This window comes from Fukomys damarensis, unplaced genomic scaffold (genome assembly GCF_012274545.1).
Source record: "Fukomys damarensis isolate Sample0158 unplaced genomic scaffold, DMR_v1.0_HiC HiC_scaffold_23, whole genome shotgun sequence".
NCBI lineage: Eukaryota > Metazoa > Chordata > Mammalia > Rodentia > Bathyergidae > Fukomys > Fukomys damarensis.
In genome coordinates, this window is record NW_022900935.1 from 7407558 (window position 1) to 7431633 (window position 24076).

The 24076-nt window shown below is 38.0% G+C and overlaps 1 protein-coding gene across 23 annotated transcripts in view; it reads left to right on the forward strand.

Annotated features, from left to right (window-relative positions):
• LOC104863465 (microtubule-actin cross-linking factor 1) overlaps positions 1–24076 on the forward strand; it is a 340469-nt gene that overhangs the window by 176230 nt on the left and 140163 nt on the right. For 14 of the 23 annotated variants that reach the window (XM_033767735.1, XM_033767736.1, XM_033767737.1 and 11 more), the window contains 16 exons: positions 664–669; positions 1662–1814; positions 3254–3408; positions 5361–5487; positions 5954–6137; positions 6541–6710; positions 9448–9626; positions 10673–10811; positions 11472–11665; positions 12650–12812; positions 13558–13641; positions 16408–16515; positions 16695–16793; positions 17777–17929; positions 18401–18489; positions 20955–21090. In XM_033767735.1, the coding sequence (XP_033623626.1) occupies positions 664–669; positions 1662–1814; positions 3254–3408; positions 5361–5487; positions 5954–6137; positions 6541–6710; positions 9448–9626; positions 10673–10811; positions 11472–11665; positions 12650–12812; positions 13558–13641; positions 16408–16515; positions 16695–16793; positions 17777–17929; positions 18401–18489; positions 20955–21090 (2139 nt within the window). The remainder of the gene's footprint in view (positions 1–663; positions 670–1661; positions 1815–3253; positions 3409–5360; positions 5488–5953; positions 6138–6540; positions 6711–9447; positions 9627–10672; positions 10812–11471; positions 11666–12649; positions 12813–13557; positions 13642–16407; positions 16516–16694; positions 16794–17776; positions 17930–18400; positions 18490–20954; positions 21091–24076) is intronic. The other 9 variants (XM_033767743.1, XM_010625879.3, XM_010625873.3 and 6 more) reach the window with 1 other exon arrangement.

Sequence of the window (24076 nt, forward strand, 5' to 3'; positions counted from 1 at the left end):
GTTTTTAAACGTGTTTGGGTTTTAATTTGGTCTTTTTTTTTTTTTTTTTTTTTTTTTTAGTACCAGGGATTGAACTTGGACCCTTGCGAGGTACATTCAGTCTTCACCGGGGCATATAGAATGTTAATTTAATTAATTTACAATGAAAAGCCTGAATTTTCAGTTGTTGTCTTTAAACTGTCTCTCTCAGAGGTACTCCAAGTAGGAAGGAGGAATATAATCCTTGGCTGTTATCTATTCCTTCCCACAGAGTACCTTCCTGTCATAGGGTAACTCTGCAATTGTCATATCTTCTCTTCTCGAGGGTTGTTGCTCTGTTCCCTCCTCTCCAGGTCAGGGCATCGGGTTGGCGGCGTCATCGGGGCATGGAGTCACCTGGGTCTGCTCCTCAGCTTGTCCTCAGCTTGTCCGTCAGGTTCGGGAGCATCTGTCCTGGCTTCTGATTCTTTTCAGAACTTTACCATGCTAAGCACTTGGTCTCTGCAGCTTGAGATGTTTGGCTGTGGGTTAGACAGAAATTGACATCTTTATTGTAAGGAAACTGAAATGGGTAGACCAGCTCTCAAGTATGGAAGTATGGCTGCCTTCTCTGATGTATTCCATTTCTCTTTCTTAACTAATAAGTTAAAGTTGTATTTCTTCCAATCATGCTCCCGGGGACAGGCACAGGTAGTTTGTTTAAGCATTTCTTTACTTGCATATTCTTAGTTCTTTAATGGCATTTCTTAACATTATTAACTCTTTACTCTCATCGCATCTACCTCCATCCTAAGAAAGCCTTCTTCTAGGAACTGTTATCCCTCACAACAGGACTGGAATATCCTATTTAATAGATAAAGGCTATCATTTGCTCTTTAATGAAATTTGGTAGTAGATTACTACCAATTTTGCTGACCAAGAAGTTCATTAGGTTTTAAAATAATTGGGTTTGCAGAGATTTGACAGTTTCAGCTTTGCATGTTACTTCATTCAAACCAATCCAGTTTACATGAATGCAGCATGGCAAGGTTCTAAAGGCAAACCTTAAGTTATTTATCATGATGCTTTCACCGTTTGCCTTCACCAAATACCTTCAGCATTTGTTTGTGAGTTGTTGGTTGAAGGACTGAGAACTTTATCTAGAAAGCTTAACTCAGTTTAAGAAAGTTAAATATGTGAAGTAGAGCTTAGGAGATGGAATTATATTTAAAATGTTAACTCGCTTAATTTAGCTTTTCCTAAGTAGAAAGGGAAAGACTGATTTGTACCAGTGAGAAATAATTAATAATAATATATTAATGTTATATAATATTTTGTTATTGTTTTTAACCTCCACATTCTCTGAACCATATTTGGAGAAATGCTTTATTAGCTATATAGATGTATTTGACAACTAAAAATTTGTTTTGTTTTATTTTTGCATGTGGCTTTATGGGTTATTAAAAGGGGAACAGGGAGAAATCTGCAAATATAGGGAACAAAAACACTTGGTAGAAAACAGAAATGTTCTCTCCTTTTTTTCTTTATTCTTGTCTAAATCTCTAAGATAGCTCCATCAAGGATCCCTACTTAACTGAGAAATGATAATCTCAAGGGAGTGGAGCACTGCACTGAGTTTTCATTGTTGACTTGCTTACCCTGAGTTATATCATTAATGTCTTTTTGTTATTCTCATTTTGTAGGATGAAAAGGAGCAACTTATACAGTCCAAGAGTTCCGTTGCCAGTCTTGTTGGCAGATCCAAAGCCATCATTCAGCTAAAGCCGCGCAGTCCAGACCATGTGCTAAAGAGTACCATTTCTGTGAAGGCCATCTGTGACTATCGGCAGATTGAGGTGAGAGGCCTTCCTCTTAAAGGAAAGAGGAGAGAAGGGAGGCCTTCAGTAAGGGTTACGATTATAGGAAAAGAGCAAGTTACAGACATTGGGAATTTAACAATGCTCAGATCCCTCCTATCATTAAAAAAGAAGGCTTCATCTCCATAATCTTGACCTGCACCGTCATTCCCCAATTACCAAGTTGACAAGAGTGGGACTTTGTGACACTTGGGAGATATCCTTATCTTCTCTTCCCTTCTTATCCCCACAGTTAGTAGGACCACCACGTCAATACTACCTTACAAATATCCCTTAAAAGTACTTTCTGTTCCTACTGTTACTATCCTAAGTTAGATCATAAGTTTCTTTCACCTGGATTATTTTGTCAGCCTCCTCAGTTTTAGAGCATTCTTATCCTACCACTAATGTGATATTTTAAAACAAAACAAAACAAAAACTCACATTCTTCTGCTTAACTCCTACAGTTTCTCATCATTTGTGAAAGTCCTAAACTCCTCAGTGTGGCTATAAGACCCAGAATAGTCTTTCTTTACCTCCCTAATCAAGACTCAGTCATGCCCTTTGTAGCACTGCCTGGTGAATAGCTTTTGTCAGACAGTGTTGTGGCTGTATATCCCCACAGAGTATGTGGGATTGGCATATACATTCCACACCGTGGATACCATCATGCCATCTTTATTTCCAGTGATCTAGTACAGTAGTGTGACTTCACAAAAATTTGTATACAGAAGAATAAATGAATAAAAGAAAAAGAGTAAGGCTGCAATTTTCTGTCTCCATATTTCTGTCTCCAAAATAGGAATAATAATATTGATTACATGTCTCTGAAGAGAAAAAAATTGATGAGTCCAACGTGCTTAAACATTTCAGGTATCTGAGTGGAAAGTTAGGAAAAGAGTGAGAAGTTTTTAAAAAGTAATGCTATGATTACTTATGTCCCTTAATTTTTACGCTTAAAAGTTTTTGGTATAGAGATTTCTTTTGAGGGTTTTGTTTGTTTGGTTGGTTGGTTGATTGGTTTGTTGGTTGGGTGTTTTGTTTTGAGACAGGATCTTGTTAAGTAGTCCAGGCTGGCCTTGAACTCATATGTAGCCCAGGCTGGACTCAAAGTCATGGTGATTCCCCCTATCTCAGCCTCTCAAGTGCTGGGATTCCAGGTGTGCGCCACTACTCTTGGCTCTTGAGGGTTTTATAGTCTCCTTATAATTCATATACTAAGTTATTTTACATGTAACAAGAATTTAATACACACTTATCGCTTTGATTTATTTGATGTATTGTGTATTTGTAAAATCAGAAACCCTCACTAAAGTGATGCAGATCTCTTCTTAAACAGATTTGTTTTTCCTTAAGAATTTCATAGCCTTGGAATCAGGTACCTGGAAATAGGTTGCTGGCTTCTCCATTAACAATAACTTGTGACTTTGTCCCTTCAGATCACTATTTGCAAGAATGATGAGTGTGTGCTGGAAGATAACTCTCAGCGGACCAAATGGAAGGTGATCAGCCCCACAGGGAATGAGGCAATGGTGCCATCAGTCTGCTTCCTCATTCCGGCCCCCAATAAGGATGCTGTTGACATGGCCAGCAGGTAACTGTGATCAGCTAAATGCTGCCACCTCTGCTGTTTGTCTTAGTTGAATTTAGGAGTGATGAACCTGCATTCATGATCTCCCTGAACAGAGTAAGAAATTGTAGTTTCTTCTGTGAGCGTCCTCCTCCTGTGAGGGAAATCAAGTCTCAGCCACAGTAGATCTTCAATAATTCAGTGCTGTTTCTTTTTAAAAGAATTCTTGGTTACAGCTTACTCTCGCAAGGTTGATTTTTATAGTGACAGCTACTTTAACTTATATTAAAGTAATTTATGTTCACGTTGTAGAAAATTGGGTTACACTGCAAAGCTTATTATAACGAAAACTAGCCAGGTGTGGTGGCGTGTTCCATAATCCCAGCTACGTGGAAGGCTGAAGCAGGAGGATCCCTTGATCTCAGGAGTTTAGGATCAGCCTGGGTAACAGCAAGATCTGGTTTTGTGAGAGGAGGAGGGAAGGAAAATGAGCAGTCATCTCCTCCACCCAAGGATTCTCTGGCAGAGACTACTATTTTCAATTGTTAGCAGGTTTTTCTGGGCTTTAACTCCAAATTTCTAAAAAATTTGATGTTTTTCCTGATATTTCTGATTTTTTTTTTCCAACTTCAGTAATTTCTTATTATGGAAAATTAACATTTAGCTTTATAAACACTTACTCCCATAACTTCTCCTTTCCTCTTCTGAATATAGTTATATCATAATTATTTTAACATTGACTATTCAATTTGTTACTACATTGCAGCTGAGCTCCCGAGCACTCGAGGGCATCATTGTGAGCCAGTCATGCCTCTCCTCTCTGGCCTCATCTTCTGCCATACTTTCTGTATTTTTGCTATTTTTCCTGTTTTTCAAATACATCAAGGATATTTTTACCTCAGAACTTTTGCACTTTCTGCTTTCTTCAGGTGGTTCATAATCTAGAACTGAACTATTCCTGGTATGTTGTAAGAACTCAAACCATTGTTGAATGAGTCCAAGTGTTGGACTTGAGCTGATTCTCTAATGTTCTTTAACTTTTTTTTTCTTTTTGTTTTTAGTCTTCTTTTGAGATTCCCTAAACTTTTTATTTCAATGTAGTGAAATTTCAGGGTTTTTTTGTTTGTTTGTTTTTAAGAGTGGGAAGTTAAATTAATGGGCTTAATATCTCATTTAAATAATGTCCTGCGTCTAGGTTGCCATCCTAATCTTTATACTTTACATCTTCTCAACTTGAGTAAAATTAAGATAATTTAGCATGTGTGAGTGTATGTAACTGTGTTGTCTGCAGGTCTTCTAGATATTGAGATTAAATTAGTCCTGGGATACTTAAAAAAAATCTTCTCAAGCCCAGCATGCTGTAGTTTGCTTTGGAATACCAAATAAATGTCTTGAATTGCTATTAACTTTTATTTATTTATTTATTTATTTAGTACCAGGGATCAAACTCAGGACCTTGTACTTGCCAGGCAGGCACAGCACCACTGAGATGCATTCCTAGCTTGCTATTAACTTCTAAACATTTTAGCATATTTGTAAATTTATAGAACATAGCAAACCACTTTGAAACATTAGTGCATTAGTGTTATGATTTTTTGAAAATTCCAAATGGTATTAGCACATGTTAATATATGATGATGGAAGGTTTACTTTGGGACATTGGTACCTGCACTTGACATATGTTAATCAGTTTTAATCCCACACCCCTTTCTATCTTCTTGTAATCAAACTACGTTCAGTATCATACTTCAAAATTATTAAATATATATGAATATGATACACATAATAATGTAACAAATCGGAATTGAAGATCTCAGTTAATTTGTCTATAAAAATTCCTAAGTTGTCAGAACATGTTGCTTTTGCTTAACTATAAGCTCAGTTCTGCTAAAAGCAATTACGCTTTTCTGTAGAAGGTCTCTGTTGTGGAACTCAAGTCTTATAAAAGCTATAGCCAGGTTTCCTATTATTTCTAGGGTGGAACAATCTTATCAGAAGGTGATGGCTCTTTGGCATCAGCTACATGTTAACACCAAAAGCCTTATCTCCTGGAACTACCTGCGGAAAGACCTTGACCTTGTGCAGACCTGGAACCTAGAAAAGGTAATTGTGAAAATGTTACCTCAGATTTGCATCATATTGGGAAGTTTTTCAGAAGAAGCTTTTCTTTTTACTGTGAGACTTCTTCCCAGACAAAGGGAATGAATTAGAAGCACTATTTCAGGTTTAGGAATTTGAGAATCTTCAAAACTAGATGAAAATAAATAACATCTTTGGCAAATTCTGCAGGACAGACATCTTCTTTGCATAAAACTGTATAGTACGTAAATAAAAGTGGACTAACAATTACTAAGTGTCAAATCCACTAAGGCACAAAGAGTACTCCTAGGGTGCTCGCAGTGTTTTATGATCTGGATACTAATTACATGGATGGATTCAGTTTGTGAAAATCAAAGTGTTTACATTTATGATTTCTGCACCACTTTGTATATGCAATTGGTAGACTTTAATAGGAAGAACATGTTATGTTCCTATTTTATTGAAGTTTCTTTTGACTTCTTCTGTCTAGCTTCGCTCCTTAGCACCAGGGGAGAGCCACCAGGTAATGAAAAACCTCCAAACCCACTATGAAGACTTCTTGCAGGATAGTCATGACTCTGCACTCTTCTCAGTGTCTGATCGCCTGCGTTTAGAAGAAGACGTGGAAACTTGTAAAGCCCACTTCCAGCACTTGATGAAGTCTATGGAGAATGGTGTGTGTGCTAGGACAAGGGAGGGAAAATGATGGAATGAGGGTCCTAAGGGGTGGTGCTAGACCCTTCATGCAAACTACAAAGTAATACCAACTTGAATTAGAGAAAATCTTACAGAGATGAATTCTTAAATTGTGGACGTTGATATTTTGGTTGTTATTGCTAATTAACCTGTCACATTTTCTTGTGTATATAACATATTTGGGTCCTTAAAAGACAATTTAAAATTCGTGGACTGTAGGACCAGGCAATTTCTCTGAAGAGGTGAGACCTTGCTTTCATCAGTGGGATATCTGGTCTGCTGGAGTTACTGGTACCCTCTGTCTGAGGGGGCTCTGTTGTACTTAGCTTTGTTGATCACTGATATGGAGCTTAATGGTCCTCTGTGCTTGTGCATTCACAGAGGACAAAGAGGAAACTGTGGCTAAGATGTACATATCAGAGCTGAAGAATATCCGGCTACGCCTGGAGGAGTGTGAGCAGAGGCTGGTCAAACGAATTCAGTCTCCAGCCAGCTCTAAGACTGACAAAGATGCTCGGCAGGACATTGCATTAAGGATTGCAGAGCAGGAGGTAAGCCCCAGGAGAAAGATGGATGCTGGTGGCAGAGTCGATGCTTTCTCATCAATTAGATTGCAAAACAGTTTGGACCCTAGGAAATGAGGCCAGAGACTCATGACAGTACAACTCAGAGATTTTCCCTTGCGGCCTATGCACGCTTTTTACCTGAGGAGAAGCATGTGTTCAGCCTCAAATGTATTGCTGAATTGATTACCAGTCTCCCTGTCTTCGCAAGTCTACAGGAAAGTAAATTATTCTAAGCATTTCATTTGGGCTATGTATTTTCCATTTACTTAGTAGAGATGCTTCTCTCCCTTATGTGCCTGTGTTACTTTCTATGACTTAGATACCCATAAGCATGGTGATGTTCAGTCCTATGGCTCAGTAAATACACAGAAAGACTAAGATTCTAGTGTGGGCTGTAATGCACACAGTCTCTGTGACTTTGAGTAAACTAACTCCTTAGTTTTCTTGTAAAGTAGAAACAATAATGCGTAAGTCACAGAATTGTTTAGAAATTCAAACAATGAGTACATATAGTATGATCTTCCTAGGAAAAGTAAAATGCTATAAAATACAGTAAATGAAACAAAAGTAACAAATACTGCTTTATTAAGTACACTGTGGCATGCAAGTCATGACCCTAGTTTTTGGCCTGTACTATAATAAAAGAAAAATAAAAGGTTGAAGACACATTTACTAACTTCAGTATAAAAGATGTCATAGACTAGTAATTAGTATATTTTTTAAATTTCCAGAAAACATTACTGAAGGAATTTAGTCTTTACTAGAACAGTTGTGCTTGGGATGGTGTGAGACAGCTCTGTGAAGATTATTAAATTTATCTGGAAATGTAAAGGAGATGGCAACCAATGGCACATGAGAAGTGATTTTTCTTACCTTTCTCAGTTACACCTAAACCTGAAGAAGAAGATGAGAGGTGCAGTATGATTTTCGCTGGCTGAAAGAGATTTTAGTATGTCTGTATAAGACATCCATATAATCCTATATTCTCAATGTGAAGATTTTCTACTTTTTTTTTCTGGTTAATTGAACTCGGGTCCTTGTGCCACTGAGCTAAGTCCCCAGCCCAACATTTTCTACTTTTTAATAGTCGTACAAAAATATCTTTGTCCCTGGAAAAAATAGAACATGCTAATACCAATTTTATTCATTTCATTTGTTCATTTTGTTTACTGCATTGCTAGTGATTGAACCCAGGGCTACTGTACCATTGACCTCAGACCTTGTAAAAATTTTATTTTGAGACAGGGTCTTACTGAGTCACTAAGTTGCCCAGGTTAGGTTCAAATTTACTATCCTCCTGCTTCAATGTCCTAGGCTGCTAGGATTATGGAAGTGCACCACCATTCCCAGATTTTTGCTTTTGTTTGGTTTGGTTTTGCTTTATTGAGATGAGTCTCATTGTGTACTCCAGGCCTGCCTCAAACTTGCTATGTAGTCTAGGTTGGCTTTGAACTCGTGATCTTGTTTTAGCCTGAGTGCTGGAATTACAGGCATGTGCTCCAGTGGCCAGCTAATTTTCCCAAATTTAGTCAATGGGAACCCCTTCAAACAGGTTTCTATGTCCTTTTATTTTTGAGCACTTTAGTTTTGACCAAGCAAGATATTCCAGGTTCATCTTACCTTTTTCAACTCTAACCCAGGAATCAACTATTTTTCCAAAGAGTTCATCATCTTTTGGGTGGAGAATATATTTAGGAACCAAGAGTTGGGTGCTGAATGTGCTTATAGTTGTGTCATTGCTTGTGTCTGCTGCTCAGACATAACTAGAAAACATACATTACCAACACAGTTATGCATATATACAAACACATGTATGTTGTATATACATGTGTGTATCTATGCGAGTATACATATGTAAATGTATCATCTAGACAGATGACTTTATAGGTATCTTTCTTTATCCAGCTCCATTACCCATAACCCAGGATTTATTCTAACCTCTGTATTTGTAACTCCCTTCCCCAGAGAAAGGAGTTGTTGTGCTGACCTAGCATTACTTATAGTACTTTGAAGATTGGTAGCTCATAATACTGAATAAACAAACCTACTAAACTAGAGTTCAACATTTATTTCTAGATCTTTTTATCTTTCACCGAAGATATACCTATAGTCCAACTATTATCTTCAGAAATTACTTGTATGTGTTCTTGAACCTCCCTCTTAAGTGTGATTGTAATTTATCTCAAATGCAGTTAGATTTGTTTGTTTCTCTCTGTGTTACATTTTAGAAACTCTTCCCCTGCCCTTTCCTTCCTTATGTGTTTTGTTGTTGTTTTTTGTAACTTGTATTTTATTTATATTTTTAAAAATTTTTATTAGTATATGTTTGTAATTCATGCAGTTTACAATCATCTTGGAGTGGTTACATATGCATATTCTGGCTTGTTGGTTTTTTTAAAGCCCCCCCCCCTTTATAAGAATGTAAAAACAGCAGTTTCTTAGTTTGTGCAAACATTCTTGTATAAGCATTTTGATGTTTCTAATGCTTTGCTTTTAAAATAAGGACTAGCTGGGCATGATGGCACACACTTATAATTCCAGTGCTCATTAAGCTGAGGCTGGAGGATCATTGCAAGTTCAAAGCCACTCCGGGCTACAGAGTGAGTTCAAGGCCAGCCTGAACTACATAGCAAGACCCTGTCTCAAAAAATTAAATAAGGCCTGCTTTCTAATATCTTGTTCGGTTCTGTCTCTGTCTTTATCCTGTTCTTTTTCCTGAAAGCACACTCAAGAGGATTTGCAACAACTGAGGTCTGAATTGGATTCCATTTGTACAAAATGCAACAGCTTCCTCCATCAGTCCCCATCTGGTTCGAGTGTCCCAACTCTGCGTTCAGAGCTGAATCTGCTGGTGGAGAAGATGGACCATGTCTATGGTCTCTCTGCTGTCTATCTGAATAAGTGAGTCAGCTCAGGCTGGGTCCACATGGCATTATATTTTTCATTGGGATCAGATGGGGAAGAACATGGAGTGTTTCATGAATAATTGAGAAAAATTGGAAATTGTTCATTTGTTTGTTTTCTTTTTCTGGTACTGGGGATTGGACCCAGGACCTTGGCACTGAGCTATATCTGCAGCCCCCTTGTAAATTTTTTATTTTGAGACAGTCTTACTAAATTCACTAAGGTGCCCAAGCTGAGCTCATACTTGCAGTCCTCCTGCCTCAGCCTCCTGGAGTGCTAGGATTACAGGCATGAGCCACCATGGCCAGCTAAGATTGCAGATCTTGAAGAGTATTTACCTATGACAAGAAGTCTTGACTTTAGTTCCTAGTAACATAAAGTATATTCATTTGGACAGCATTGAATAAGTGATATATATGAGGAATTAATTTGCAGTGTTAGCATTATTTTGTGCTTTATTTCTATGTGAGTAGATACTTCTTAAAGGAATTAACACAAAGGGAAAAGACTAAACATTAAAAAGAAAAATTTCCAGGGCCTGGGTCCTGAGATTGTCAGTACCAGAAAAAAGAAAAAAAAGTTTCCAACTAAATTAGATATTAGAGTTTAAATGTCTTCCTCCTACCCACCCATCTGTGCCCATGACCTGGTGTGACAAAGCTTAGGCACTTCAGTGTTGTGTGGGTTTCTGGTCTTTTATCCATGAGTCCACCACATGTGTGTATGTCCCAGGCCCACTTAGAACTTCATTTTTGGGGGAAGGGTTAGAACTCAGGACCTTGCTCTTGCAAGGCAAACGCAGCACCGCTTAGTTAAATCCCCAGCCCTAAAACTTCATTTTGAATTGTCTTAAATTGTCAGCAAAATCGAGGAGGTAGTTATGTCTCTTTATAAGATGTTTTTATAAAAACCTTCTCATTATTCAATAATGGTTAGATCAATTTAGTAAGTTATGTTTGTGAACCTCTCTGTAGCATTCTGCTATATAACTGAAGTCTTAAAATTTATGTGCTAATGAAGAAAGGTGATTTTCATCCCCACAGATTAAAGACAATCGACATCATAGTGCGTAGCATACAGGATGCTGAACTATTGGTCAAAGGTTATGAAATCAAGCTGAGTCAAGAAGAAGCAGTACCAGCAGATCTCTCAGCTCTGGAATCCCATCGGTCCACATTGCGGGTCAGTTCTAGTTTCTTAAGAGGTTGATTTAACATATCTATTGCCTTCAATTATCAGAGAAATGCAGTTTGTTTTGAATGGCATACTGACTTAAGTTTGCATTTGAACTGAACAAAATACACTTAATATATTTTAACATATACACAAAGAAAGTATTAAGCAATATATCTGGCTAGAAAGGGAAAAAGTCTATAACTTTGAATTTGAATTTACACATGCACACACACACAAACACAAACACACACCATAAAATCACAGCTTAACTGCACACAACCAGTGGTTGTAATGCAAGTTTGTGAAGCATTTAGCTATTATCTCATCTGATTCTCACGATCCACTCTGTGAGGTGGATGGGGAGGGATATTTATCCTCCCTTACAGATGAGACTCAACTGGATAAATAATGTATCCTGATTTCAAACACAAGGTCTTTGCACATTTTCCCATATGATATGCCTGCCCTTGACTGCCCAGTGTGCATTAGAAAAGCAGAGACCATGACTCATGGAGGCATTTCTGGCACAAATACTCTATAGCCTAGTTTCTGAGTCACAGTTACACTGTGGAGTCCACTGCAGACAGTGTCCTACTTCTTCCCTTATTCACAGTGCTTTTAAGCATGGAAAACATTTAACCTATTACTGTGCTTATGTTTTTATAGCACTGGCTTAGTGATGTGAAGGATAAGAATTTAGTGTTCTCAGTCCTGGATGAAGAAATTGCCAAGGCCAAGGTAGTGGTAGAGCAGCTGAGTCATCTGACATCAGAGCGAAGCTTGGATTTGGAGCGCTATCAGGAAAAAGGCTCTCAGCTACAGGACCGTTGGCACCGTGTCACTGCCCAGTTAGAGACCCGGTGAGTGGCAGTTCCAACTTTTTTCCTCTTAGGGTTTGGGGACCAGGACTTAAAAAAAATAGAATTATATCCATGAATTCATTTTTAAAGGCAGGAATTGATAGGGAGGTGCAGAAATTTAACAATAGTATCAATTATGAGTAAGATAATGACAGAAAATGGGGATCATTAATGTCAAGACAGACTTGAAGCTTGCCTTCAAATTAGCAGTGATGATCTTATTAATTGCTCTTCTAGATCCTACATCTGATCTAGTTAAGTCATGCTGATGATGGCTTTAACAATATACACATGAAGGTCATATAATGATCCTGGTTGTGATTCTTGTTTAACCAAATTTGAGCCATTTTCATATTGGGGCCTTGCAGAATTTCTTGTTTCCATTGCATTTGCTAATTGGTGGTACTATTTCTGTTACTTGAGCTTCTTTCTGATGACAGATTGAATAAACAAGGCAAAAAACTATACTTTTTTGAGGCTCAGCTGGATAGGGAAATATGCAGAACAGTTTATCAATCCATATAAGTTGAATTACTATCCCAAGGCTGATTGAAGTAATATAAGTAAATAGCAACTACTATTTTTCACTTTTCTCATTCTCTGCCCCTAAGAAATTACAGTGATTCATAAAGCATAGCTGTTGTTTAGTGTTCATAAAGGATACTCTCTCAAGGGTACATACATGTGTACCATCAGTACCATGTTTTTGATAATCTAGATGAAACAGTGAACAAGGACTATCACAGGATTCCATACCATGAGAAGGTTTCTAGAACGAGTCGGTTCCAACTGATTTCTACTCAATTTTAGGGCAGTAAGTATGTGCTTAAGTGTCACTCAGTCTTGCATCAGTTATTTCCAGAAATTAAGTTGCATTGTCTGGTCAAGCCCAAGTGGAGGCCCAGGCAAAGGAGGGAATTACCTCATTTCCTGTATTGTGTTTGTAATAAGATCTCTGATATCAGTTTCCCTTTGCTCCTACAGTCAGTCTGAGCTAGAAAGTATCCAGGAAGTTCTGGGAGATTACAGAGCCTGCCATGGAACTCTGATCAAGTGGATTGAAGAAACCACTGCCCAGCAGGAAATGATGAAGCCAGGGCAGGCAGAGGACAGCAGAGTGCTGTCAGAGCAGCTCAGCCAGCAGACGGTGGGTGTGGCTCACCACCATGGTTATTAGCTTATCATAAAAGAGGGTGATGTTCTAGCAGTGTAAAGCTTCCCCAAAGAGCACGACATTCTAAGTCACTGCTTAGAGGGGGTTCAAACAGATGTTATAAAGACGCTGGTTTTACATTTAGGCCAGAGGGACTTGTTCCTTTGATCCTGAGTTTTTATGACTATATATTGAAATCATTCAGTGGACAAATAAATAAATCTTACAACTTTTCTTTTTGAACAGAGTTTAATGAACATAGTTCATTAATCATTTAACTACCTTATAAAGTTATTATCATTAGGATTAAATGAAGTGTACATGTAAAACACTAGGAACAGTGGTTCTCAAAGTGTGGAGCTGCCAGGCATGGTGATGCATAGCTGTCACCCCAGCACTTGGGATGCTGAGGTTCAAGGTCAGCCTGGCTACATAGTGAGTTCAAGACTAGCCTAAACTACTGTATATAGCAAGACTCTGTCTTAATTAAAAAAAAAAAAAAATATGTGGAGTCCAGAACAGAAACATTGGCCTCACCCAGCAATATGTTAGAAATGAAATTCTTAGGCCTCATCACAGGTTTACGGAGTCAGAACTGAAGTTGGGGCCCAGCAACCTGTATTGTAACTAGCCTTCTAGTGATTCCAATACAGCTAAGATTTTTTTAACCACTGCCTTAGAACATACTAAATCCTCACTTGTTCCACTGATGATAATGTTGTGATACTTTTGTTACTAGGATCTGTTTGCAGAAATTGAGAGAAATCAGACAAAACTGGACCAGTGTCAAAAATTTTCCCAGCAATACTCCACAATTGTAAAAGTAAGTCTATCACACATAAATGATCTCAAGCTTAGAAAAAATCTGCATTGTGACTTTAATTCTGTTTTTGGACAAATTAAACAGCTCTTTTGCCAGAGGCTTGCTCCATCCTCTGTAAATACATGTGTATTTCCTATGGCCCCTTGTTTGAGGATGCTCAGACACTATCTATGTTTAAAGAGCCTCCATTTAGATGACCACAGTCCTGTCAAATTTGCCATGTTAAAAGAAAATATTTGTATTTGCTTTTCAGATGCACTTCTCACATGTCTTGCTTATCTCAGGAAATAGTATCTCTAATTTTCCTAGCTGGTGAAGCAAAAAGCTCAAGAATCACCCTTAACCCTTCTTTTTGCCTTAAACTTTTTGCATAGTCTGTAAGTTCTCTCTATTGGTTTTGTCTCCAGTTTTGTCTGCATCAGACTACCTATTACTGCTGGGGATTTAGTTTAGTGGTGCCACTGCCTGCCTTGAAAGCTCAAGGTCCTGAGTTCATTCACACACACACACACACACACACACTTCTGAATACCTATTATTATAGCTCCTATATCTCCCAAATTCACATCTAAGTGAAGAGTCTTCCTGTGACTATTGTAGTACTGCTAAATCCATATCTTGCTTCTGTTTCTGCCCTCATAGGCTATTTTCCCACATGGGAGCTGGACTTATTTTTTTTAGAGCATATTCCCTGTCACTGAATATTATTGATTATAAGTTGCATCATAATTTTTTATATACCAAAATAAAAAGAAACTGCCAGTTATACAAAATACCATTGATTATAAGATAAGTCAAATTTTAGAGAAACAAATGTGAGGGAAATGTACACCTTATAACAGATGAAATATGGTAAATTGGGTCACAGCATTCCTTATTTAAAATGGTCTGATAATTGCATATCATACTTGTAATTTTTCAATTTTTATATTGTTTATAATGCCATACATAATCTGGCCCCTTTTTCTCTGACATCACCTTTAAAGAAAAACAACTGAAGATCATTATATATCTATGTTTTATGTGATTTTTCATTAGAATCTTAAATTCTAGGTGAATAAGATTTTTTTCTGACTTGCTTTTCACTGTATATAGTTATACTCAAAACAACACAAGCCCTGTGATAGTTCAACAAATGAAGGCATACATTTTTTTGGTTAATAACAGAAGAAAAAAACTGAGTTCAAATTCTAATATTCCAGGTTTGAGACTTTGTGCAAATACTTAGCCTCTTGAGTTTCTGTTGCTGTATCTATAAACAGTATCTCGTAGAGTGACTGTCAAAGTTAAATGAGATAAGTATACATAGGACAGTGCCTCAGACTGAAAATACACTCAGCAAATTTACTCAGCAGATGTTATTATTAATATTTTATTACAACTACTGTGCTTTTTATATTTCCTTAAGGAACACATTCCAGGTTTTTTTGATTTTTTTATGTGTAGAATTTTCTAAGTAGATGACAGGAGCATAACATTCTAGGCAAAGGAACTCTGTAATCAAAGGCACAGGAGTAATGAAAACACATGATTATGTAAGGAAAATAGCAAGTATTCTGGTGTACCTAGAAAATATATGATACACATGGCCTGTGGTATAGCTTTGGCTATCAGGCACAAGGGCCTGAGCTTCATCCTCAGCACCACACACACACGCACATGCACATGCACACGTGCACACACACACACACACACACACACACACACACGAGCCCCAAATAATAATAATAATAATAATAACAGCAACAACAACAGTAATAATAATGATAAAAGATGAAGAATTATAGTACATGAGAAGCAGCAGCTGTGGAAAATGACCAGCAAGGTTGGGGCTCACCTATGAAAGGCCTTATTCAGCTATTTCGGCTTTATCTTTTTTGCTTGTTCTCTAAAATGTTGTCTTTGAGTTGTAGTCAGATCACCTGGGAGACTGTCAGAAGTGCAGGCTCTCAGACCTACTGAGTCAGGTTCTACATTTTAATAAGGTCCCCAGATGATTCGTACGCATGTTAATGCTTGGGAAGCTTTGCTCTAGGTCATTGAAAACTTAATCAGAGGAACAATGTTGTCACCTTTGTGTTTTGGAAAAGGTATTGTGGCTTCAGGATGAAAAGTGAATTGAAAGTGAGACAAGAAGCAGTGAGAATAGAAGGAGCTCTTACCCCAGTCCTGTGAGAGAAAGAGCCCTGGACTAGAGCAGCACTCGGGGTTGCAATGGAAGTGGCACAGTAGCTCAGGAGATGAGAAAAACATCTACTGGGGGATTAAAAGACAGAGATTCTAATTTAATCTGCTACTCACCCACAGAGTTAATTAGGGAAATTTATATGAGGTTACAGTTTCCCCATGAATGAAATGAAAGTGAACCATAAATTGTAGTAGACTCAGAAGTTATCAAGTCCCAAGGACTAGCTCTAGACTGAGCACTGGCTATGAGAAATGATAGGAAAAAAATCAAAAGATTAATACATATGACACTTAAAACTAAACGAAATTCAATTTCTCAGTGTATTTAAATAGAGTTTTATTGCAACTCAGCCACATCCTTTCTTTTATCTATTGTCTTAGCTGAATTTATTTAAAATTGCAGTTAGGGTAGAGTGTGGCCCAATATTTTCTGTCTGGCCCCTTTTAAGGAAATTTTTAAATCTCTAGTCTGAATGATTACCAGAGTACTTCCAGCAGTGAAGTGCCATGGTTCCATTGCAGGATACATGTGAGCTATAACACCTTAACTAAATGCAGTGAAATCTCTTCCTCTCTCAGGACTACGAATTGCAGCTGATGACGTACAAAGCCTTTGTGGAATCACAGCAGAAGTCCCCTGGCAAACGCCGTCGCATGCTTTCCTCTTCAGATGCCATTACACAAGAGGTGAAAGGGCAGGGAAAGGAAATATGCCTCTGTCTTCCTTTAAGAAAGATTCATTTGTGGAGGCCTTACAATTTGATTTAGGGCCCACCTTCCTTTTGAGCATGTGACTCCATGCAAATTAATTTTTGAAATTTACTTTCCTGGCTGATAATTTGTCTAATTGTTCTTTTGAACTACAGTTCATGGACTTGAGGACTCGTTACACAGCGTTGGTGACCTTAACAACTCAGCATGTTAAATATATCAGTGATGCACTCCGGCGGTTGGAGGACGAAGAGGTGAGGATATTTGGGTAGCTTAGGCTAGTTTTGAACTTACTGCAATCCTCCTGCTTCAGCCAAATCCTGAGTGCTGGGGTTACAGGCATCCGCCACTACATTTAGCTCCATTTATAAATATCTTTGTGGTAGAAATGTGATCAAAGATCTTCAATAAAATATAATTTGTTAAAAGAAAATATTGAAACTTCCAAATTTCATGCTATGGAATGCTATAATGTTAAAAATAATGAAATAGATTTGGGGAAGGAGCTGTTTTTTGTTTTGTTTTTTGGTACTGGGGATCAAAATCAGGACCTTGTGCTTGCAAGGCAGGCATGGTGCCGCTGAGCTAAATCCCTAGCCTAGGAGTGGGTGTTTTGAGACAGGGTCTCACTATGCAGTCTAGGCTGGCCTCAAACTCGTAGAAGTCCTCTTGCCTCAGCCTCCGAAAGGATGGAATTATAGGCATGCACCACTATGCCCAGCATGAAATAGATTTAAGTGAATTGACATGGAAAGATATTTATAATGTATTAGTATATTATACTCCGTATGATTTCAGTTAAAAAGCTATAAAACAAATATACAGTATGGTATAGAAACAAGATTAGAGGTATATGTATCAAACTTCTAGGGATAAGATTAGGTGTACATATATTATACATTTCAGATTGATTGCATTTTTTGTAATTAGCATGTAGTCTTTTATAATTATAAAAATCTATATGTTTACAAATACTTAACCACTCATAAAAATGCTATTAAAAACATTAACCTCATCTAACTTTGCCTATTAAAAGACTTTAATTTTGTTTTGTTAATGCTTAGTTTATAATCTTTTTCAGCCTCAGTCTCTTCACTGATAAGCCTAAGAATTGTGAATGTATGCAAGATGCTGTATGTAAAGAGTAGTAATTTTCTTGTCTGTTTTAGGAATCCCGAAGTCATGCCAATTTAATGAGACATTGACCAGAGTACTGATTTTTTATTTCCCTTTGTAGAAAGTTGTAGAAGAGGAAAAACAAGAGCATGTGGAGAAGGTTAAAGAACTTTTGGGTTGGGTATCTACCCTGGCAAGGAATACACAAGGAAAAATCACTTCGCCCCACACCAAAGAATCCACAGATATTGAAAAGGCTATTTGGGAACAGCAGGTGAGTGAAAGGCCAGTCACACTCTTCAGGTGGATGTAGGAATGCACCAGAGAAATAACAAGTCATGTGTGGACCTTTCCAGAAGAAGCTTTTACCTTAGTAAATAAGTTTGAGCACTTAGAGAAACATTGAAGTCAACTTTGTTGTTCTGCCTTTTTCATATCAGACATAGCCATAGATAATAATACCTGACCTAAGCTGTACTTTTCCTGTGATTTTTTTAAAAAAAACTATTTCAAGCTGGGCGTGGTTGCGCACGCCTGTAATCCCAGCACTCGGGAGGCTGAGGCAGGAAAATCGCTGTGAGTTCGAGACCAGCCTGAGCTACATAGTGAGTACCAGGTCAGTCTCAACAACATAGTGAGACCCTGTCTCAAAAAAAACCAAAAAAAACAAACAAACAAAAAAAGCTATTTCAAATAATGTTGCACTTTTTAATTCTTGAGTTTTTCATTTATCCCTACCATATAGGTTCTGGCAGAAGAGCTGACAAACAAGAAAGAACAAATTTCTGAGGCCATTAAAACTTCACAGATCTTCTTGGCTAAGCATGGTCATAAGTGAGTATTAAATAAAAGCTATTGTTCATCTTGGGACTCAGGGTCATGGTGAGTATTCAGACTGGAGAATTCAAAGCAGCAAGATCCAGATTGTGAAGAACCTTGGAGCTCATACTGAGGAGTTCACATTTTACCTTGTTGGCTATAGGGGGACATTTTAAATGATTGGATTTTTTTGTTAGAGTTTCTAGAACAGTTACACAGAAAAAGAGTTGATATGGGGCAAGATTATGAGATGAGAGCCAAATTAAGAGGCTGTCTTGATAATGAGGGCAAGAAATGATGAAGGCTGGAGGGGAGGAGACAAAGATTCAAGAAATATTAAGGACAGTGAATCTGTGGGTTTGATGACACGTGAAAATCATCAGATATCTCTCCCAGGCCTCTGGCTTAGGTTATATAATGATGCTACTAACCAAGATAGGGAACACAGGAAAAGCATAGGTTGAAGGAGAAGAGGGTACCTTATATATCAGACATTTTGAGTGTAAAAATACAGTCATTAGGTTAGAAATACCTAGTGTTTCTTAGGTGACTACATTAATCCATACCTTATGTGGTTTCCCAAAGGGGTCCAAAAGCCAGATTCATATATAAGTTTAGAAATAATGGCAGAAGTCTAAAATGTCACAGATCTGAGTCATCAGCATAGTACAAACCAAAGGAGTAGATTAACCTAAAATCAGCTTTCAGGGCTTTTTAGTGTATGCAGGAAGCTTCAGAGAAGGAAAGGGAAATGCTGAGTGATGATGTCCCACAACCCAAGAGAGTTCTAGAGGAAGGAGTAGTCAGAAGTCAAAGTTTGAAAACTATCAATTATATTTGGCAAGTTGGAAGTTTTGCAGGATTCATGCGAAAAGTTGGGGAATTAATTCAGGTTTAGTATGATGCACAACAAATGAAAGGTGAGGAGATTGCTGATAGTGAAGTTAGACTGCTCTTTCAAAGTTTGGCCAGAGGAAATGAAAGAGATAATGCGGTGAATAATTAAGAGTGAAATATATAATCGAAAAAGCTTTGTTTTCTAAGAAGATTGGAGACACGTTTATAGCCTGAGTCTTAAGGACAAATGGAAGAAAGGTTCTAGAGGATGGGAGAGGTTGAAATTCATGAATGGATAGAAAGTGCAACCTTTATCAGGAATTGAGACAGCTTTTCCTCTGAAGTATGAGGGATTAATTAGGCAAGGTGTGCATAAGGTAATTTTGTTAGGTATGAAGACAGTCACTGAGTGAAGTAGCATCCACTTGTGTATGTGTTCGCTTTGAAATAGGCAGAGAGATATCATGAAAATTAAAGAGTGCTGAGGCTAAAGGAAGAAGGTATAGGCTGCAAACTCCCAAGAAGATTGTCAAGCAGTATTGAAGCCCACATGAACTTGATTTGATTGTGCTAGGATGTTTTCTTAGAATATTGAGTGGACAGTGCAAGAATAATAGTAAGGAGGGGATTTAGCTCAGTGGCACTGGAATGATTAAGAAGGTGGACCCAGGTTGCGGGTCTGGACTCCAAAGAGAAGAACCTGAAGATAATAGAACTGATAGGTTAAGAACAAATGGAAGAGGCTGGGGATTTAGTTCAGTGGCACCATGCCTGCCTCCCAAGCGCAAGGTCCTTAGTTTGATCCCCAGTACCACACCAAAAAAATGGAAGAATCTAGAGCTTGGAGAATAGTGAACATAGTTCATTTTCACATACAATACAGAATAGAAAAGCTAGTTGTAGGACTGACTCCAGTTCAAGAGATCATTAACTCTGGGGAGACAGAGAAATGAATGGACTTGGTGACAAATACAGTTGACTTTTTTTTTTTTTTTTTTTTTTTTTTTTTTTTTTTTCGGGGTTATTTTTTTTTTTTTTTTGTTTTTTTGGTACCAGGGATCAAACTTGGGACCTTGTGCTTACAAGGCAGGCATTAGAACCACTAAGCTAAATCCCTGGCCCAAGTTGACTTCAATTTTATCAATAATTTATTTTTTTCTGGAAAGGGATCTAAAATCAAATATAGTTAAATAGTAAAATTTGGTAAAGCTGGATAGGTAACAGGAAAATAAAAATTTTAAAAGTTTGTTAGACTATCAGCTTATACTATTTTAAAATGAGAATAGATACAGAAGAAATAAATACAAAATAGGAAGATAAGGTATAATCATGTAGTTGCAGTCTGAGATGAAGTAGAAAAATGTCAAATGATGACAAGATACAGGTTTGCTGTGTGTGGATAAAACTGAAGTAGAGAGGGGTCATTTGGAAGGAGGGGCTGCAGAATTGTAAGCCAAGGGTGGCCTAGCATTAGCATGACTTAAGAATCATGACTTGATTTGAGATAGCCAGTAAACTATGAGATGTCATCAGAGAATTCAGAAGAATAGCCTGCTAATCTGTACAAGAGTATGAAGTAACAGTTTTGAGGCAGTAGAGGAGAGTTTGGAGAATGTTTTTCCTAAAGAACTTGCATCTTCTAGGCTCTCAGAAAAAGAAAAGGAGCAGATATCTGAGCAATTGAACACGCTGAGCAAAACTTACCACGACCTTTGTGATGGCTCAGCAAACCAGCTTCAGCAGCTCCAGAGCCAGTTGGCTCAGCAAACAGAACAAAAGGTATTTTTAGTTTTTGTCTCCATGTGTTGGGAAGGTACCTCTTGAGTGGTATGAAAGCAGCTGTGCTGATTGATTGAAAGTCAGTCATTAGCTTCCTATGACCAATACGACCTAATTTTTTAACCTCACCGTAGCAACCATTTGTCCTGTGTTTCTTCACTGGGGTTCCATGATGTGTTAGTCGGTCAAAAACACCAGATGGCATTTATGGCAAAGGCTTTAGACTTGATCTACAGTCTTTTGCCATTTTGTGGCAAAAAGCAGTCAAGAACATAAATTCTGTTAGATCTGATCAAAGGGCAATAGGATTACTCCTTTGTGACATTGTTACCCTAAACTGGTAGCCAAAAGAGGTGAATGTTGGGAAGAAATAGCTGTGAACGTCTTCTCTCCATACAGTGAACAGTGGGTAATGTTCTGTTTCACAACTAACTGGTAGATTCATTTTGCTGACTGAAACACTGGTTCCCCTCACCCATGGTCATCCATCATGTGACATCTTTACCAGTTACCACTCCATGTTCATGTCCTGGACCATATGAAAGTCTCTATAGTTGCTGTTGGTTGTCCTAATTTCTGGATATTTGTGTGTATGTGTACACTTACCATATTATATACATGTGTCTTTGGGATATATATGTGTGTTTGCCTGCTTTTTTCCTGTGTTGTGAAGCAATGGCCAATTTGTGTGGGGAGGGTCAAAATTTAAGCTCATATGATCATGAAATTTGAATCAGATAATGCTCAAAATGATGTTTAGACAAAATGTGCCATGACTCTTGCCCTTGGATATAAATTTGTACACAGCCAGAGCTGTAAAAACTACAAAACAAAACCAGCTCTGATTTGATAGTATAATTTCAAAAAGCATGTGCTGGTATAGCATTCTCTATGTAAGGTGACCCACTTTTAATGGCTTGTTGCTTCACCATATAAGGGAGTATATGAAAAGTTTTAACAGGTGCTTGCTGAGAACATCCAGTTCTCATTTTGAAAGGTTAAAAAGAAGGGGGGGATAAGAAAAAAAGAAAGACAAGCTGCTGAGCACCACTACATTGAGCATGATGTGTCCCTGTACTGTGTGTGTGTTTCATGTGAAGTATTGTTCTGATTAACTGACATCCTTGCTTACAAGTTTCACTAACCCTTTGGAGTTTAAGCACAAATGCACAAAGGGAAAAGAGGACGACCTGTTTGGGGTTCTTTTTTGCAAAAAACAAACAGTCGCATGCTGGACGCTAACACCAAGCTTACACTGTGTGTGTGATACGGCTGAGCTGCTCCATAAAGCTCTATCTCTTATCTGCCAAGGCGTGCCCTGCAACTCTGGTAAGTAGAAGCCTTTTACGTTTTCTTTCCTTCTCTCTCTCTGTCTTTAATATTCTTTAGGTCAGAATGTCTGCATTTGGGTGCACTGAATGGATTTCTCTGAATTATTTCCCAGCTCAGTGCTGCCTGCCTATTCTCTAATTATGAGGGCATTAGGAAGAACAGTGTGGCCTTTTCTCTTTTGCTACCCTCCAGGCGTTTTTTTGAGTATCAGCATTTCTGAGACTCCTTGGATCCCACAGAAGAAATTAGAAGCTCTTCCCATCGCCCTTCCCTTTGTCATATTTTCTGCTTCTGCAAAGGCTTTACATGGATTTCTGAAAGGAATTTCTCAGATACCTCATTCATATGTCAATTGTCAGTTATTCCATTAAGCACATACAGTGAAGTGGGAAAGTGAACCAAATCTACTATTGCCTCATTTGCTATCTGTTTTGCATTCTCACAGTATGAAGTCATTAAGCTTGAAATTCTTGGTGCATGTTTTTAATATTTGGGGGAAATGACTTAATGATTTTAAGGGTTTTCTTTCTACCCATTTACATTTTATTTATCTAGTGTTTTTTGAACTGTAGGTTCTGTTCCTATATACTGAATGAGCAAAGTGTACTTTCATGGGGCTTACTTCTCCCTGAGAAATCAAATGCATTATTTAGGAAACAAGGAAGTGATTGGCAACTACTTCACGAAGCTCTTCCATGGATAAGTTATTAAGAGTTAAATAAAGGCAGGGGACATAGCTCAGTGTAGAGTGCTTGCTTAGCATACAATGAGACCCTGAGTTCAATCCCAAAACTGCGAGGAGTGGGTAAGCATTAAATAATGATCTGAAAGTAACACTGACCAGTGAGGAACACACAAAGTCATCTAAAGAAAATGACAAGCTGGGTACAGTGGCACATATAACTGGTGAGGGAGGCCGATGTAGGAAAATCACAAGTTCAAGTTCTGCTTGTGCAACTTAGCAAGACCCTATCTCAAAATTAAAAAATAAAAAAAGGCTGGAAGTGGAGTTCACTGCTAGTATTTGAGCCTCAGTAGTGTAAAAAAGGAAAAAGAAAGATAATGAACGTGAACTCTAAATACTATATTTCTGTAATAGGAGGCTTCAAAATTGGAAATCTGTAAGCTGGGCATGGTGGCGCATGCCTGTAAACCCAGCACTCAGGAGGCTGAGGCAGGAGGATCGCTGTGAGTTCGAGACCAGCCTGGGCTACATAGTGAGTTCCAGGTGAGACTCAACTACATAGTGAGACCCTGCCTCAAAAAATAACAGCAACAAAAAAAGTGGAAATCTTCAGGAGCTGTTTCTAATATCAGGAGGCTGGCAGGAGGATCGCTGTGAGTTCGAGACCAGCCTGGGCTACATAGTGAGTTCCAGGTGAGACTCAACTACATAGTGAGACCCTGCCTCAAAAAATAACAGCAACAAAAAAAGTGGAAATCTTCAGGAGCTGTTTCTAATATTTAAATTTACTAGGGCAATTTGAGAATGTTTAAGCTTTGCTTTATTTATTGATCTTAGGACCTGACTCCTTTGTGAGAAGTGACTCTGTATGCTTCTCTGGAACTGGCAATGGACTGAAGACAGTATAAAGCACAAGATTTAGAGTCTCACTTTGGTTTATTTCTGGAAATAACCTTTTGTTATTTTGTG